The sequence below is a fragment of the Schistocerca gregaria genome, chromosome 5, assembly GCF_023897955.1.
Source record: "Schistocerca gregaria isolate iqSchGreg1 chromosome 5, iqSchGreg1.2, whole genome shotgun sequence".
In the NCBI taxonomy this organism is placed as follows: domain Eukaryota; kingdom Metazoa; phylum Arthropoda; class Insecta; order Orthoptera; family Acrididae; genus Schistocerca; species Schistocerca gregaria.
Window position 1 is genome coordinate 278,427,937 of NC_064924.1, and position 16,480 is coordinate 278,444,416.

A 16,480-nucleotide genomic window follows, 5' to 3' on the forward strand; every position below is an offset into this window, starting at 1 on the left:
ACATCGTACATCATTGACAGACTCGTAGCAATTGATTTATGAGACATAACGCGACCCTTGCAGTTGGTCGCCATTATACGAGACAGCGGCCCTGGCCGTGCCCTCATCATTGGCCAATTACCAATGAGCGAGAATGAGCACTGGGAGCGGGCAGAGCGCGAGTCTGCAGTGGAGCGAGCGCTGAGCTGCGTTTCCTCTTTATCTGATTTCCGGTGCCGCCTTGCCGCGTCCGCTGTGGTGGCCGCCTCGGTTCCGCCGGTCTCTGCTGCTGCGGCCGTCTTCCGCCTCTCTCGTGGCCGTCGTCGCCTCGAGCAGCAGTAAGTAGCGAGCAGTCGCGCCGCGAGCACGTCCTCGCCGCGCCTCGGCCCAGTAGAGTTGGCGTTGTCCGTGTTGGTGCTAGTGGTGGTGGTCGTAGCTGTGCTGGTAGTTAGTGGTGGTGTAGTGTGTCGTGTGGGTGTCTGAGCGCTGCAGCCATGCCCGTGACGCGGGTCCCGGTGCCGGGCAGTCGCATCGCCATGGCGACGCGGAGTCTGGCTATGCACCAACAGCAGCAGCAGCCGACGTCGCCGCTGCCGCACAACGTGGCCAGTGGTGGGACGTCTTTCACGCAGGTAGGCATCGCAGCGACCCCAACGCGCCGGTACTCCTGGCTAAAGCCGTCTCTGTGTCAAGCGGCGACACGGAAGTGGCAGGTCCCACAGGGTTCGTGTCTGGGCGCTTATTATTCGTGAGAATCTCTTACAGTGAGTGCTCCGCTGCTTGCATAGCTACACAGCTTATACAGAGGGATCCAAAAAAATGAATCCACTGTTTAAAAGTCCATAATTTGCAAAATAATTGACGGAGTTGTCTCATTTTTGGTGAAAGTGTAGCTTAAAGTCCAACTTAAAGATATGAAATGATCATTAACATCCACACACAAACGATGCCGCCGAGCTGCAGCACGAACTACTGAGTGCAACGTTGGATATTTGCACATGAATGTAACATGGTTTCACGAAGTTCATCCAATGTGCGTGGCTTTTGTCGATAAACGACGTCCTTTAGTGTTCCCCAGAGCTAAAAGTACAGAGGAGTTAGATCTAGGGAACGTGGTGGATACTACACAGCACCTCTACGGCCTATCCATCTTCCTGGCAGATTTTCGTCGAGATACGCCCTAACAAGATTTTGGTAGTGGGCTGGGGCACCATCTTGTTGAAAGTAAACCCTTCCGTCTCCATGCAAGTTTCGGATGGCAGGTAAAATGGATGTCTGAAGGTTCACCTCACCGGTAACTGCGCCGTCAAAAGAATGGCCCAATCGAGCCCCGGTAAGACAACCCACACCACACATTTACTCCTGGCAAATTCACGGCTTTGTCGTATGGACGTTCAGATTTTCGGCGGCCCAGTAGATGCAATTGGGGCGATTTACTGTGCCATTGAGTTTGAACTGTGCCTCATGAGACCACACAATCATCTCTGCAAACTCTTCAACGTTGCGCACCATGTTAGTAAACCACTCGTAGTACTCCATTCTACGATCTGGGTCGTCCTCGTTCATTGCGTGTAGCAATCGTGGGATGTAGTACTTCCACTTTTCTGTCTTCAGAATTCGCCGAACACTTGAGCGACTCACGCCAGTTTCACGGGCACACTGTCTCACAGACTTGTGTGGTGAGCGAGTAAACTGTTGTAACATACGACGGGAGTTAGCTGGACTTGTTACTGTTACAGGTAGTCCGGATCGTTGTTTGTGTACATCTTTAACACAGCCTTCGGCTTCAAATTTGCCTCGAATGCGACGAATCGTTAAACATGCCGGTGGCTCTGTAGGATACTCATTTCGCCATTGCCGTTGAACCTCATTAATGTTTTCGTACTTAAAATACCACTTCAAAACTGACTTCCTTTCCTCGAATGTAAGCCTTGTGCCAGCCATGTTTACTCGAGTAACTAGGTGTAACTAAGAACAAAACACTATCTGGCGACTGTCATCTGACAAAACAAAACAACGCAATACAACGCTTGTGTGGCGATTGCCGAAACTACAAACTATTACACTACCAAAGATGAGACAACTCCGTCAATTAGTTTGCCAGTTATGGACTTGCAAACAGTGGATACATTTTTGTGGACCCTTCTGTATAAAAAAAGGCGAGGTAGGTATCGCAGCTTTTCCACCGGGCCGACGCTCGCGGCTCTAGCCTTCTCTGTGTCAAGTGGGAAGGCCGAATGGCAGGTGTTCCACAGGGCTCCGTGTTGGGACCATTTTTATGTTTGTACGTTGGGTTCTTCACAGCATCCCTATCTGCTCAAGGTGTATTAAAAATTCCAGCAACACTTAGTATAATCTTTTAGACAGTGTAGCACTTCGTAATTTACGTGCTTGTAAAATGTCTGAGAAAATTTCCGCCATTTATGAGGCACATTGCATTTACTTTTCGTTTTACCAACAAATGTGTCAACATTTTGTGCTATCTTTATTGGTTTTATGCCGACGGACTTGCTCAGTGGTAACATTGGCTCCTGTTCGATCTTAAATTTCCACAAATAATAATAATAACAGCTAAGTTATATCCGGTGCTAACTTGGCTGTCTTCCTTGTATTCAGGCTACGGTCGCAGTTTAGAATCCTGCCTCGGTCATGGATGTGTGTGATTTCCTTAGGTTAGTTAGGTTTAAGTAGTTCTAAGTTCTAGGATACTGATGACCACAGATGTTAAGTCCCGTAGTGCTTAGAGCCACTTGAACCTTGTATTCAGTCACTGGTTCAAATGGCTCTGAGCACTATGGGACTCAACTGCTGTGGTCCTCAGTCCCCTAGAACTTAGAACTACTTAAACTAACTAACTAACCTAACGACATCACACACATCCATGCCCGAGGCAGGATTCGAACCTGCGACCGTAGCAGTCGCACGGTTCCGGACTGCGCGCCTAGAACCGCGAGACCACCGCGGCCGGCTTCAGTCCCTGACCTAGTCTTATAAACATCTGCATAAGGTATTTTATAAAGTATTTCTGCTGTCTCTGTTAATTCATTCTTGCGTGCCGAAATGCCCCAGTCAGAGAATAGCTCCAATCTTTCATCTGTAACATTGCATCCATGTACATTAGCCGTTGTGGACCAGTTGCTGACTCCATAAAATTCAGGTGGCGAGGACGCGGAATCGAATTTACATTCTCGAAATACTATTAGGGCCTCCAATGATCTGGCGGTGAGCAAGTAATGATTTGATATCCTTGATTACGATAGGGAATACTTGAGTAAATGGCATAGGCAGTAGTTTATAAAGATTCGCCAATGACTGGTTCCAAGGGAGAGAACAATATAAAGAGCAGAGGAATATATTCTTATTTGGTGTTTTAGTGAAGATTACTCTTAGTGGATCTCCAATGGCGTAGCACTCATGTACCACCCACTTAGGACTAAGTACCTGTGAATTGAGGAAACAGAATTTACAAAAGCAAGTTCAGTACATACGTCCGAAAGGAACCTCTCTTTTATTACACACACGCACACTGAAATACAATATAGGGCTGATACTAATGCTGTCTGAGTTGCGAGTAACTGTTATAAGAAGGCTAACTTTAAATTAATACTCCCTTGTGCGTCGTCGTTTGGTTTATTCTGTGTTCATATTAAAATCTTCTGTTATTGTTGTTGTGGCAGTCCTGTGTGTGTCTTTTTCCTCTCTGCAAAACTACTGCATCCCACGTCTATCTGAACTTGTTTATTATACTCTAGCCTTGGTTTCTCTCTACAGTTTTTGTATCTCCCCCCCCCCCCCCCCCAAACTCATCAACCACTTCGTTTAATCACGTTTTGGCATACATTTCTTTGATCATTACTTTGATTCAATACTTTCTCGTAAGTTATGCGATCTGTCCATCTAATGTTCACCATACTCCTGTGGCACATTTCAAAAGTTTCTATTCTCTTCTCGTCTGAACTGCTTATCGTCCACGTTTCAGTTCTGTACAAGGCTAGACTCTATACAGATATAAATAATCTCATTTATTGTTACATCTCACTTGCACATTTTTAATTAGATTACATTTTTCACTTCGGATCTTAAGTACTTGCGTCAACAAGCCTTCTTGTCCTCATTAATAACGACGTCAATAAATTTCTCCTTTTCAGAAACACTTCCCTTGCTATTGTTAGTCTGTATCTTACATACTCTCTAATTCGGTCAGCATCAGTTAATTTGCTGATAATATAGCGAAACTCTCGTATTGCTTGTAATGTCATTTCCTAATAGCCCGATTTAATTGGAATACATTCCATATCCCATGGAGTCAGGGAACAATCTTTTCTTACAGTGTTTATAGAGAGAGAGAGAGAGAGAGAGAGAGAGAGAGAGAGAATATACAGCTTTCATTCTTTGTAGCGATGATCACTTCAGACATTTTTATTGGTTCTGGCAGATGAAATATAGCCGCCGAAATGGAACTTATAATGGCACGAGCACACGCCGTTATCAGTTTGGCTCTCGTTTCGAATCCCTCGAGGTGGGGCTTGGCTGAAGTTACGTCGAGAGGCAATATTGGGCAGCGTACAGAGAGAGGTACGTCTAGCCGCGCAGTCGTGGATGCTCTGTTTCGTCCGGCACATTTTCTTCTTTCCTTCGCGAAAAGTGAGTGCTGTATCATGAGTATAGCTTTCGTGTGTAATGTGTGCCCGGCAAAAGAATGACACTCCGCAGTCTTAACACAATCATTTTCCGCCAGGAAAAGAATGTAAACAATTCAGGAACAAACGTGCCATGCGATTACTCGGGACAACTAACAAACTAGGCGCTGAGAACCATATGGGTTCAAAGCACACCGTCTACGGTGACACAGTTTTGTCTGTATTGTTGGCCCACACTGTATATGTGAACATTCACGAAAATCTGTTTCGCCGATTTCTCTTATATTCATTTCCTTACGGGCCCAAAGCACAAAGAATAATATTGTGCTCTGCACTTGTCAATTGTCTATGGTTTCCGACATAATTTTGTATGTATATCGCGTACGTAGTGCTAACACTTCAAAATCGGAGGTACACTATGTGATCAAAAGTATCTGGACACTCCGAAAAACATACGTTCTTCATATTAGGAGCATTGTGGTGCCACCTACTGCCAGGTACTCCACAACAGCGACCTCGGTAGTCATTAGACATCCTGAGAGAGCAGAATGGGGCGCTCCGCGGAAGTAATGGACTTCGAACGTGGTCAGGTGATTGGGCGTCACTCGTGTCATAAGTCTGTACGCCTGATTTCCACACTCCTAAACATCCCTAGGTCGGCTGTTTCCGATCTGATAGTGAAGTGGAAACTGGAAGGGACACGTACAGCACAAGAGAGTGCAGGCCGACATTATTTGTTAGCTGGCAGAGACCGCCGACAGTTGAAGAGGGTCGTAATGTGTAAATAGGCAGGCATCGCCCAGACCAAACTGCATCAGGATCCACTGCAGATACTATGACAATTAACTGAAAGGTGAGAAAACTTGGATTTCATGATCGAGCCGCTGCTCATAAGCCACACATCACGCCGGTAAATGCCAAATGATGCTTCGCTTGGTGTAAGGAGCGTAAACATTGGACGACTGAACAGTAGAAAAATGTTATGTGGTGTGACGAATCACGGTACACAATGTGGAGATCCGATGGCAGGGTGTGGGTATGGCGAATGCCCGGTGAGCTTCATTTGCCAGCGTGTGTAGTGCCAACAGTAAAACTCGGAAGCGATGGTGTTAGGTGTGGTCGTGTTTTTCATGAAGGGGGCTTGCACCTCTTGCTGTTTTGCGTGGCACTATCACTGCACAGGCCTGCATTGATGTTTTAAGAACCTTCTTGCTTTCCACTATTGAGGAGCAATTCGGGAATGGCGACAGCATCTTTCAACATGATCGAGCATCTGTTCATAATGCACGGCCTGTGGCGGAGTGGTTACACGACAACAACATCCCTGTAATCGACTGGTCTGCACAGAGTCCTGACCAGAATCCTTTAGAGCACCTTTGGGATGTTTTGGAACGCGGACTTCGTGCAAGGCCTCACCGACCGACATCGATACCTCTCCTCAGTGCAGCACTCCGTGGAGAATGGGTTGCCATTCCCCAAGAAACCTTCCAGCACCGGATTGAACGTATGTCTGCGAGAGTGGAAGCTCTCATCAAAGCTAAGGGTGGGCCAACACCATATTGAATTCCAGCGTTACTTATGGGAGGGTGCCACGAACTTAAGTCATTTTCGGCCAAGTGTCCGGATACTTTTGACTATATAGCGTATATTGTCAGTTTAATCCGACTCTCAAGCCACAATGTGGCTAATGAAAACGATGATAACGATGACTATGAATTGTTGAGTAGCTCATAATTGTGTGCTTGGTGCATGTAGTTTTTCGTTAATTACAAACTTTACAACTGTCAGAACACAACTGTTGTCACTAGCCTATAAACGGAAATATTGTGAATAACTTTTTATAGGAAATATAGGATGTTCAGACTTCTTTAAAAAAAGAAGTTAGACCTCTTATTCTTTCAAAACTGTGTCTGTGATTTGGATACATACGGTATTCAGTTCCTCAAATAATTTCTTAAAGAAAAGCCATACCCATCAATTTAATATTTTTTGTATGTCGTAGCGTGGTGTTACCGTTTGTATTTCTTCCTATCGACCCCGGCCTGTCAGTGGGTGTGTGCGTGTGGTGTCCTCATCATCATTGCGTCATCATAGACGCCCAAGTCGCCGAAGTGACTCAAATAAGACGACTTGCAACAGGCAGCCGGCCCCCTTCCTCATAAGGGGGATCCCGGCCACACACATTTATATGGTGTAGCAAACCTAGATGACAGTTCTGTGTTTCTACTTCTGGAGGAGGTAGAGTAGATCCTAGAACATGCAGCGAACATTACGTCAGTTTCAATAAAACACATCAATACTTTATACTTAGATTAAAACTGTGTGTCGGATCGAGACTCGAACTCGTTAACTTTGCCTTTCCCAGGCAAGTGCTCGACCAAGCGGTAGAGCACTTGCCCGCGAAAGGCAAGGGTCTCGAGTTCGAGTCTCGATCCGGCACACAGTTTTAATCTGTCAGGAAGTTTCATATCAGCGCACACTCCTCTGCAGAGTGAAAATCTCATTCTGGAAACATGATACTTAACTTCGTAAGAAATGTATGTCCACATAAGGGGCGTTATACATTTGATACAATCGCAGAACACAGGAACAATTTAGTTCTTATACTGAGTGGCAGCCGAATGTCACTTAATATTTAACTAGGACCTACAGTGCACAGTTCTGAGTTACGACACCAGCTCGCTTCCGGATAGGAAGTACGGGGAGACTGTTACTAGTGTGGCATCATTCATCGCTGTCCCTGGCAGCGATTGTCTGTAGGTTGTGGTTCCGTCTTGAGGTACCAACATTAACATGAGACCTCACTCTTCTGACGACACCACAACGTTCACTATGGAAAGAAATTCCTCTTAAGACTTATTCAGCCAGATTCACATACGGAGTGGAGCAAAGTAAAGAGTAGTTCTGAAATGCACGGAAAATGGTTCAAATGGCTCTAAGCACTACGGGACTTGGTCATCAGCCCCTAGACTTAGAACTACGTAAACCTAACTAATCTAAGGATATCACACTCATCCATGCCCGAGGCAGGATTCGAACGTGCGACCGTAGCAGCCACGTGGTTCTTAGAACCGCTCGGCCACAACGGCCTGCGAAATACACAGAAATCGTGGCTCAGATGATGGGTGGTGGGAATACTGTCGGCCGTGTTCCTGACACGTTAGCATTCAGCAGCAATGGCGAGGTAGGCACCACAGCATGCGCTTGCGCTGTCAAAACGTGTTACTAAAACGTCAATTCTTACGTGCAGGCACGTCGTGCCTTTCGTACCCATTTTCAGATTAATCGGACCGGAACTCCGTCGTCTGCCTGTGCGATTGACAGGTGGATTAAGAACTTTGAAGAGATTTCGTCAATGACGATAAAGAAGCCTTGGAAACCAAAGGCAGTACGTAGTCCTGGAAACATAGAGCGTGTAAGAGCTGAAAACGAAAGAAGCCGAATCGCCAACGTGTCACAACTTGGCTTTTCCAACAGCACGATTAGACGAGTTTTACACAACGAGCTACCCTATCATCCTAGCAATATCCAAATTGCTGAAGCTCTGAAAGAAACATCTTACATAAGTCGAAGATGATAATGTGAAGAAATTTTGAAACTTCCTCGTAGATTAAAACTGTGTACCGGACCGAGACTCGAACTCGGAACCTTCACCTTTCGCGGGAAAGTGGTCTACCAACTGAGCTACCCAAGCACGACTCACGCCCCGTCCTCACAGCTTTACTTCTGCCAGTACCTCGCCTCCTACCTTCCGAGTTCGAGTCTAGGTCCGGCACACAGTTTTAATCTGCCAGGAAATTTCGTATCAGCGCACACTCCGCTGCAGAGTGAAAATCTCATTCTGAAGAAATTTTGCCTTCCATTAATTAAGACGAAGACATGGCAAAAAAAGGTTGCGAGGCCCGTTTCCATTTCTCCGGTTAGTTCAACAAGCAGAAAGTACATTTCATTTTTAATACTGTCTTGACGACGTTTTACACTCCAGTCTAGTTCCTGACACCATGGTTCGCAATTGACAGCCTGCACCCCTCTGTTTCTCACAGACCAACCCTCAGTTTTTGAATCATTTTGGCATTATAAGCCCATGCTAGTCACAACTGGTAATACGCACTAATAGTAAACTTTTTTTTCGAGACTCATTAGAAACTTAGTTTTGGAAACTCTACTGTACTAGGATCACCTCAGGCGCTGTTTACTTATCTATTTCTTTTACCGGCTATCAAGTCGCAGTATGTAACCCTTTCACACTACTTTTCTTTCTTTTTCAGACTGAAAGACGTTGGTGTTTATTTCATATACTTTCGTACCTAGGTGTAACAACACGAAAAAAAATCCCACCGCTTCGTTTTCCAAAGCGGGAAGGTGTGGGACATACACGGTTATTCATAAGCATCTCCGTGGTCTCAGAGGATGATTGCATATCTCCACATTCTTAAGTCACATTACAGGTGCTCCATATGAATACCGTTTGTGGCAGGGCTAACGGTAGTATGTGCGTAAACTATTTTCAAACGAATTTTCCTGCAAGGCAGGATAGCAACCCGCTTTGCAAATCTCTTAATTGGGCTCTCTGTCTGCAGACGCGATCTACTTCGATACGGTAGTGAGGAGTGGATGATTTGTTTGTGTTGTGACACACCTGCCCCTTAATGAAAGTACTCGACGTCGCGTATGCAAATAGAAACTTGGAGAGATGCAGTAGCACATATGTGACTGGTAAGCTATCGTGCGACGTGATAGTGGAAGGGTTAACTGACTAAAATAAAACTCATAATTTTTTTAATATATTGGCTATCCACCATGAAGATCCTCACGCCTTTGCAGTTCAAACGGAAGGCGAGTGTCCAATCTCAAAACGCAGCAGAGGGAAGTTCCAAGTTCTTGGCCTTCCTACTGTTGTAGGAAATGCTGCTTCTGACGTGGATCGTATACACTATAAACATAAAGTCAAGATTATTTTCCTGCCGGCACCAAAGATAGCCGCGCTCGTCGGCTCAGTGAAGAATGATGTGGTTATACGGAAGGCAGGCGTGTATAAGATATCCTGTCAGTGTGGTTTGTCATATATCGGGCGCACTTTGCTTGTAGTTCAAGAATGTTCCGGGCAAGGTCGACGTTGCAACAACCTGCTACAGCCTGATAAAACAGGCCGTATTAAGAACTACGAGATTATCCGGAGTTAAACATCTGTTTCGTCCTTTCATGGTTCCGAAGTCAAGGAATCATTTGCAGGGCGTTTGAAGATGGTTTACTGAACCGTGATGATGGTTTTAACGTTGACAATATGTCGAATCTGACACTGGTAATGGTTAACTCTCATAGGCACTGTTACGGTTCCTCGTGACACAGCGTCCTTCAAAAAGTGCGTCACTGCAGCATGTGTCGGCTCCTCATGTCGTATTCATTTCACTATGAAATTTGCTCGTCTACCGGAATATAAGGTGGGCGGGAGCGCTTTACCTTTGGCCTTTCGGTGCGCTTCGAGGGTGGCTGAACGGTCTACAGCTAAATTTTAACTGCAGATGAAGTTTGGTGGATCACCATATGATTCTGTTAGTTCGCAGTTAATTTTTGTTATTTTTTCGGTGTGTTGATTATTCATTATTTAAGTCATGGTTACTTCCAGACATGCTCTGTTAAATTCGTTCTTTAACTTTTTCTGCGGTAGAGGCATGCAGTAAAATTCAGAAGCGGAACAAAACGTATTCAGTTATGTTCTGTTAACACGTATTCGTTTGTTTTCCCGGTTTAAAGATCCGAAAACTTCGTTTTAGGAATGCTGAGGACACTTTTGGTCAGATGCATCTCTTCCTTTTCATTCTAAACATCCTACTATCCTGGTGAAATGCAATGAAAGCTCTAGCATAGTCGTATTTATTTTTCATTGTACTAATCCAGATTGAATCAGTGACTTGTTTTTCAGGAACACAAATATGGCTGAGACGGAGTCAAAAAGTAGCTCAAAATCTATGAATCCCAGGAAAAATGGCAACTTATACTCAGTTCCATAACCTCACTAACGACTTGTATATTCCATGCTGCTACATTCAGCATCCAAAAAATCTATACATGAAGTAACAGTAAAATGAATAACCCACTCGGATAGCCGTGAGTGCTAACGCGTCCCCTTATGGGCACGGAGAGGAGAGCCAGTCCCGAATCGAATTCGCGTCGCGAATTAAAGACGAGCGCTGGTGAACCGACCAGCTTCGGTGTGGTTTTTAGGTGGTTTCCCCCGCTCAGCAAGGAGAATACCGGGCTGGAACCGACGACCCGCCTCAGATACACGTTACGCAAATTGGGCTAACTGGTGGCGTCAGAAATGACATCCGGCCACCAAACACCACTGCCAAAATGGATATATAAGAATGCCAAAGAACAAGAATAAGAAAGTAATTGGTAAAATAAACCCTTTCCTTCCCGTTTTTGGTGGTTTGTTGTTTTGCGTTTTAAATCTCGTACAACACGCTATACTGGCCGTTCAAAAACTGTAACTTTAAAATTTGAGTCGTCGAATCTGGTGTGCTTGTTGATGATGACAAAAGGAAGAGAACGCAATCTCTTACTGACTCATATCCTTCTCTCGAATAGCATCAGATTTGGCCGGGGGAGGAAGGGGAGCAGAGATGACCGTAGCAGTCTGACGGACGAATCGCCTGAAAGTGTCGTCTCATGCCGTCGCATCATAAGCCATCGCGGTGAAATTTGCGATTTACTACAGGACATTAGCGCACAGTCTGATCATAAGCAACTACAAATGTTACAAATTAATTGCGTGCGTCAGAAAATTCTTCCCATCGTCCGCTGTACCTGAGCGAAAATCGCTACTCGATATACATTCTTGCATCAAAACTTAACACAATGAGACTGTATGCGGCCTGGTAGTTTTTTGACCACATGGCACAGTAAAGAAAGTACACTGTAAGAGAAAAAGGAATTATCGGAATGGAACGGAAATAGGTAGATGTGATGTGCATGTACAGACACGTGATTACAATTTCAGAAAAATTAGATAATTTATTCAAGAGAGAGAGTTTTACAAATTCAGCAAGTCAATAACGTGTTGGTCCACCACTGGCGCTTATGGATGCAGTTATTCGGCTTGGTATTGAGTGATAGTTTTTGGATGTTCTCCTGAGTAATATCGTGCCATATTCTGTCCTGTTGGCACACTATATCGTAAAAAATGTCGAGATGATTGGAGGGCCCTACCCATAATGCTCCAAACGTTCTAAGCTGGGGAGACATCCGGCGACATTGCTGGACAAGGTAGGGCTTGGCAAGATCGAAAGCAAACAGTAGAAACTCTCGCCGTATGTGGATGGGTATTATCTTGCTTATATATGAGCCGAGGATGGTACCACTAAGGGCAACAATCTGGAGCGTAGGATATCGTCAACATACCGTTGTGCTGTAAGGTTGCTGTGCATGACAACTAAAGGGGTACTACTGTGGAATGGCACCTCCAGGCCATCATTCCTAGTTGTCGGGCCGTATGGCGGGCGACTGTTTGATTGGTATTCCACCGCTGTCTGGGGCGCCTCCAGACTCGTCTTCGCTAGTAATCGGGGCTCGGTTCGAAGCGGGACTCATCACTGAGAGCAATTCTACTCCTGTCAATGGGATTCCAAGCCGAATGTGCCCTACACCACTGCAAACGGACCTGTTGGTGTACAGAAGTCAATGGTAACCGTCGCGAGGGGCACCGTTGGCTCAGCCCCCTTTCCATGTGTCGCATGTTGTAGTTGGAATCACGAACGATGGCGGTCAAGTTCATGTTCGTTCTGCGCACCTATGTCACGCATTCCCCGACAGTCAATGAGCTTCCAGCAGTGTTCTGATCGCTCTGCTGTGAGTTTAGTAGCCGATGCGAACATTGAACGTGATTGTAACGAATTTAGTACATTTTTATTCCATTTGTTGCGAGTTACCATCGCTAAATGTGGTGATAAGGACAAATTTTATATAAGCAGGATGTACGCTTTCTTCAGTGGTAAAGCCCGTATATACGCGTACCGGAACTGTCGTTCATAATTGGCAACAGTGCAACTCTCGTCCGTGCCTCGATCTGCGCGCTCCTCCATCGTTCATGAATCGGACTATAATGGTCCTTGTGATCACTGAGGCACCAGCTGCACGTGGTGTTGATGGCAGTGATGAGTCAGGGTGTTTGCCTCTCTGGCGATTGGCCGTTCCTCACGTTCTGTCATCTCTCGAGATCAACCGCTACCTTATTGACGCTGTGTTCGGCCATGTTTCACTCATTCCTGCCAATACCGTCGGATGATGACAGCGGTTCTATTCAAATGTCGAGCGATTCGCGGATTACTCCATCCAGGTTCTTCGAGCCCAACTACACGTCCACTCACAAATGCTGACATCTGCGTATACTGTTCACCCGCCTGTCAGCGAGGCATTGTTGTTCTCCATTTGAGTATACGGAATGAAATTCGCAGCTACTTTGTCCTATCTACTATCCTTGCAGCTGCGCGGTGAAATTGCGCTGTAGGTTTACGCATTCATCTATCGCTCGACGAAGTCTTCAATTGTGGGTTTTTCGATACCTGTGTGAATATCAATTTGTGACCAAGTTGCATATCTCCTTTGTTGTGCGTCATATTTATTTTCTTTGAGTGTATATAAGCAGAATAGAGACAAGCGGGACATTATTCTAGCGATGATACAGGCTACACAGGGGGAAATCCTCTATCAAACCGACTTTGACAATTGGCAGATTGTTCTGTCCCAACGCCTACGAAAGAGCATCTCGGAAACGGCGAAGTTCGTCGGCTGTTAGCGTGCTACTGTCGTGAGCATCTGTGGTAGGCGACAACGTGTTGGACGATCACGCCTCGTCACAGTACACTGAGGTCGGCGTTTTGCCTGCTCTGTGAAATGGAATAGGCCGTGCACGATCTGTGGCAGACGTGACGATAGGATACAATGCTGGTGCAGGCACCATACGTTTCGGAGCACACCCTTCAGCGCACTTTCTTGAACATAGGTCTCCGGAGCAGACGACCCCTGCGGGTCTCTATGCTGTCAGAACCACGACGGCAGTTAACGATTGTACAGGGCACAGATTGGACTGTGGATCGATGATAACGTGTAGCCTGTTTGGATGAATCACATTTCTCGTTGAATCAGCTCTGTGGTTGCGTATAGATACGTCATCGTCACAGCGAATGACACACTAGGGACACAAACCGGTGGGTGCAGTGTTATGCTGTGGGACACACTCGCCTGTTCCTCCGCATCATCTGTGGTGGTAATGGAAGACACTATGGCAGCTGTATACTACATAAACATTACTGTGGACCACCTGCATCTTTTCATGACTGATGGGTTCCCCGAGAGTGGTGTCCGCGTGTAGGATATAGCTATCACTTAACTCCAGAAACCTACCAAGGACTTCTCGAATGCATGTCACGCAGAATCGCTACTATATTGCGTTCCAAAAGTGGACCAACACGATATTAGTCAGGTAGTCATGTATTTGGGTTCATTAGTATATTGCAATGAAACGAACACCCATAGCTGCTTACAGGCGTTGACATACGTCAACGGGGAAATACGACAATGTGTGCCCCGACCGGGACTCGAACCTGGGATCTCCTGCTTACATGGCAGACGGCAGCCGGCACGGTAGCTCAGCGTGTTTGGTCAGAGGTTTAGCTCCCTCTGTAATAAAAAACTGAGCTAATCGATCAACAAAGAACTTAAACGGATGTCTTATGACGTCCGCCCAGAGCAGATGCAACGAAAAAAAAGCGAACAAAATGAGATTAAAAAAAAGATGGATAGAGCTTCTGCCATGTAAGCAAGAAATTCTGGGTTCGAGTCCCGGTCGGGGCACACATTTTCATCTGTCCCCGTTGACGTATGTTAACGCCTGTAAACAGCTAAGGGTGTTCATTTCGTTCCAATTTCATTCTAACGAGCTGCTTGGTCACCGATGGTATCTTGTCTTTCGGGCATGTCCGAAAGAACAGATACCATCTTAGTTAGTATATCATTAGTATATTTTTGTATGTGATAAATGTTGATGTTAAGAAAGTTAGTATAACACATTTCAGTTTCCAGAATTGTGTAGAATTTGCCCTGCGACCTGTGTCAAGAACCTCCATTATGAGTTTACTTGGGTCAGTAATAAATTCTACAGCCATCCAGGAATGCTGGCAGCGCCACGACAGCCTCCTAGTGTGGACACTGTTCTATTTGTCGTTCCCAGACGCCATGTTCCGTTAACGTGCAGAATGATCGGCTTAACTGTTTCGTAATTTTAGGATTTCACTTTATAGGATTAGTTTCGGTCAGACACACATGCATTGCCTCCAGATCAGTGGTTCCCAAGCTGAGGGTGATTACCTCCTAGACAGGTAAAATGAAATTTTCCGGTGGGTTAAAAACAGGAAGAATTAGATTAGGGTTTAGCTACGAAACTAAATTGTTTTAAAATATTGATTTCAGTACCTCGTTGTACTAATAATTTCTAGACATGTAACTGATTCTAAAATTGTCCAATATGAACTTTAACAGATGATGCTCCGGAAGACCAAAGCGAATGTATTAATGACATTGTCTGCAATTCACGTGCAGCTTGCGATAGCAGCTAGCCACAGCCAACCACTTGCTTGGTGCAGTATATTCGTTATTGGGTCCAGCGACTTATCGGTTTGCTCACAGTTCTTCTTTCGTTAGTACTTCGCTCGCCAACTAAGTCGACGGACAAAGGCCAGCAATTCGTCCTCGATTATCGTAAACGTAATGCAGAACCGTGATTCATCATTGAACACAATGCATATATAACAGTCCACGCATCCCAGTCACGACACCATTCCAAAAGCGGCCGTTTGTGTTACAGCAGTATACTCTCGGAACGGTAATTCCTTAGTCTGGCTGCTACTAGTCCCCGAACAATGGTTTGGGGAGGCCTTTACTTGTTCTCGGATGGTTGGCGCAAATGTGAAGTGCTTACTATGTGCTTGGTGCAAACAGCCGTTGTGGTCGTCAGACATAGTCGACTGGAACGTCGACAACGATTATGCCTACACCTACTTTCCCATGCAGTCCACGAGGGGCGACTGTCACATCCAGATGCCTCCGCAAATCTGGATTATGCACGATTCGACCAGCTGGCCAAGTGCCGACCCTCAGTGAGGCCTCTTTTAAATTCTGTCAGGTGCTGATAAAGAGTACGCAAGGTCTTTGTGTCCTTCACAGTAATCACTCGACATCTGACCCTGTTCATGCCCCTCATGTATTCTACCAGACCAGGTTACAACTGAAGAACACTGATGCAATCTGATGGTAGTTCGACTTGTCACAGAGAAATGGACCTGTAACAATTTACATACCTGCCGATGGTACGAAAGTACATTGGCATCAGACCCCAAGTCACCTGGGTGCTTCACTTTTTGTTCTCAGGTGCTGTAGGTGTGCGGTGTATGACGTCGAGGGAAGAAGACATAGGTAGTTTCAAATTTTCGTTTTTCTTTTTCAAAATGTGTACCCCAGTAATTTTCCACCCACAGGGAATTTTTGTATCCCATTCCATCCTCCATTTTTAAGGTATGGAAGAGATTGATCCCACGTCTGTTTCTTTCTATAAGGAACTCAACGAATTCACCAAAATTTGTGAATTATGCTGCTATTTTCGGTTGGTGTACGTCAGATTATACATTGCTATGTACGTAATGTAGCTAAAATACTGAAATGATTTTTTGTGGTGGCCGATCGGTTCTAGGCGCTTCAGTCTGGAACCGCGCGACCTCTACGGTCGCAGGTTCGAATCCTGCTTCGGACATTGATGTGTGTGATGTCGTTAGGTTAGTTAGGTTTAAGTAGTTCTAAGTTCTAGG

At 45.5% G+C, this 16,480-nt stretch overlaps 1 protein-coding gene across 1 annotated transcript in view; it reads left to right on the forward strand.

Annotated features, from left to right (window-relative positions):
- The first annotated feature begins 330 nt into the window (after positions 1-330).
- The window catches only part of LOC126272954 (septin-7), a 429,014-nt gene continuing 412,864 nt past the window's right edge, over positions 331-16,480 (forward strand). The window contains exon 1 of the mRNA XM_049976271.1: positions 331-611. Coding sequence (XP_049832228.1) covers positions 474-611 — 138 coding nt within the window. The 5' untranslated portion in view covers positions 331-473. The remainder of the gene's footprint in view (positions 612-16,480) is intronic.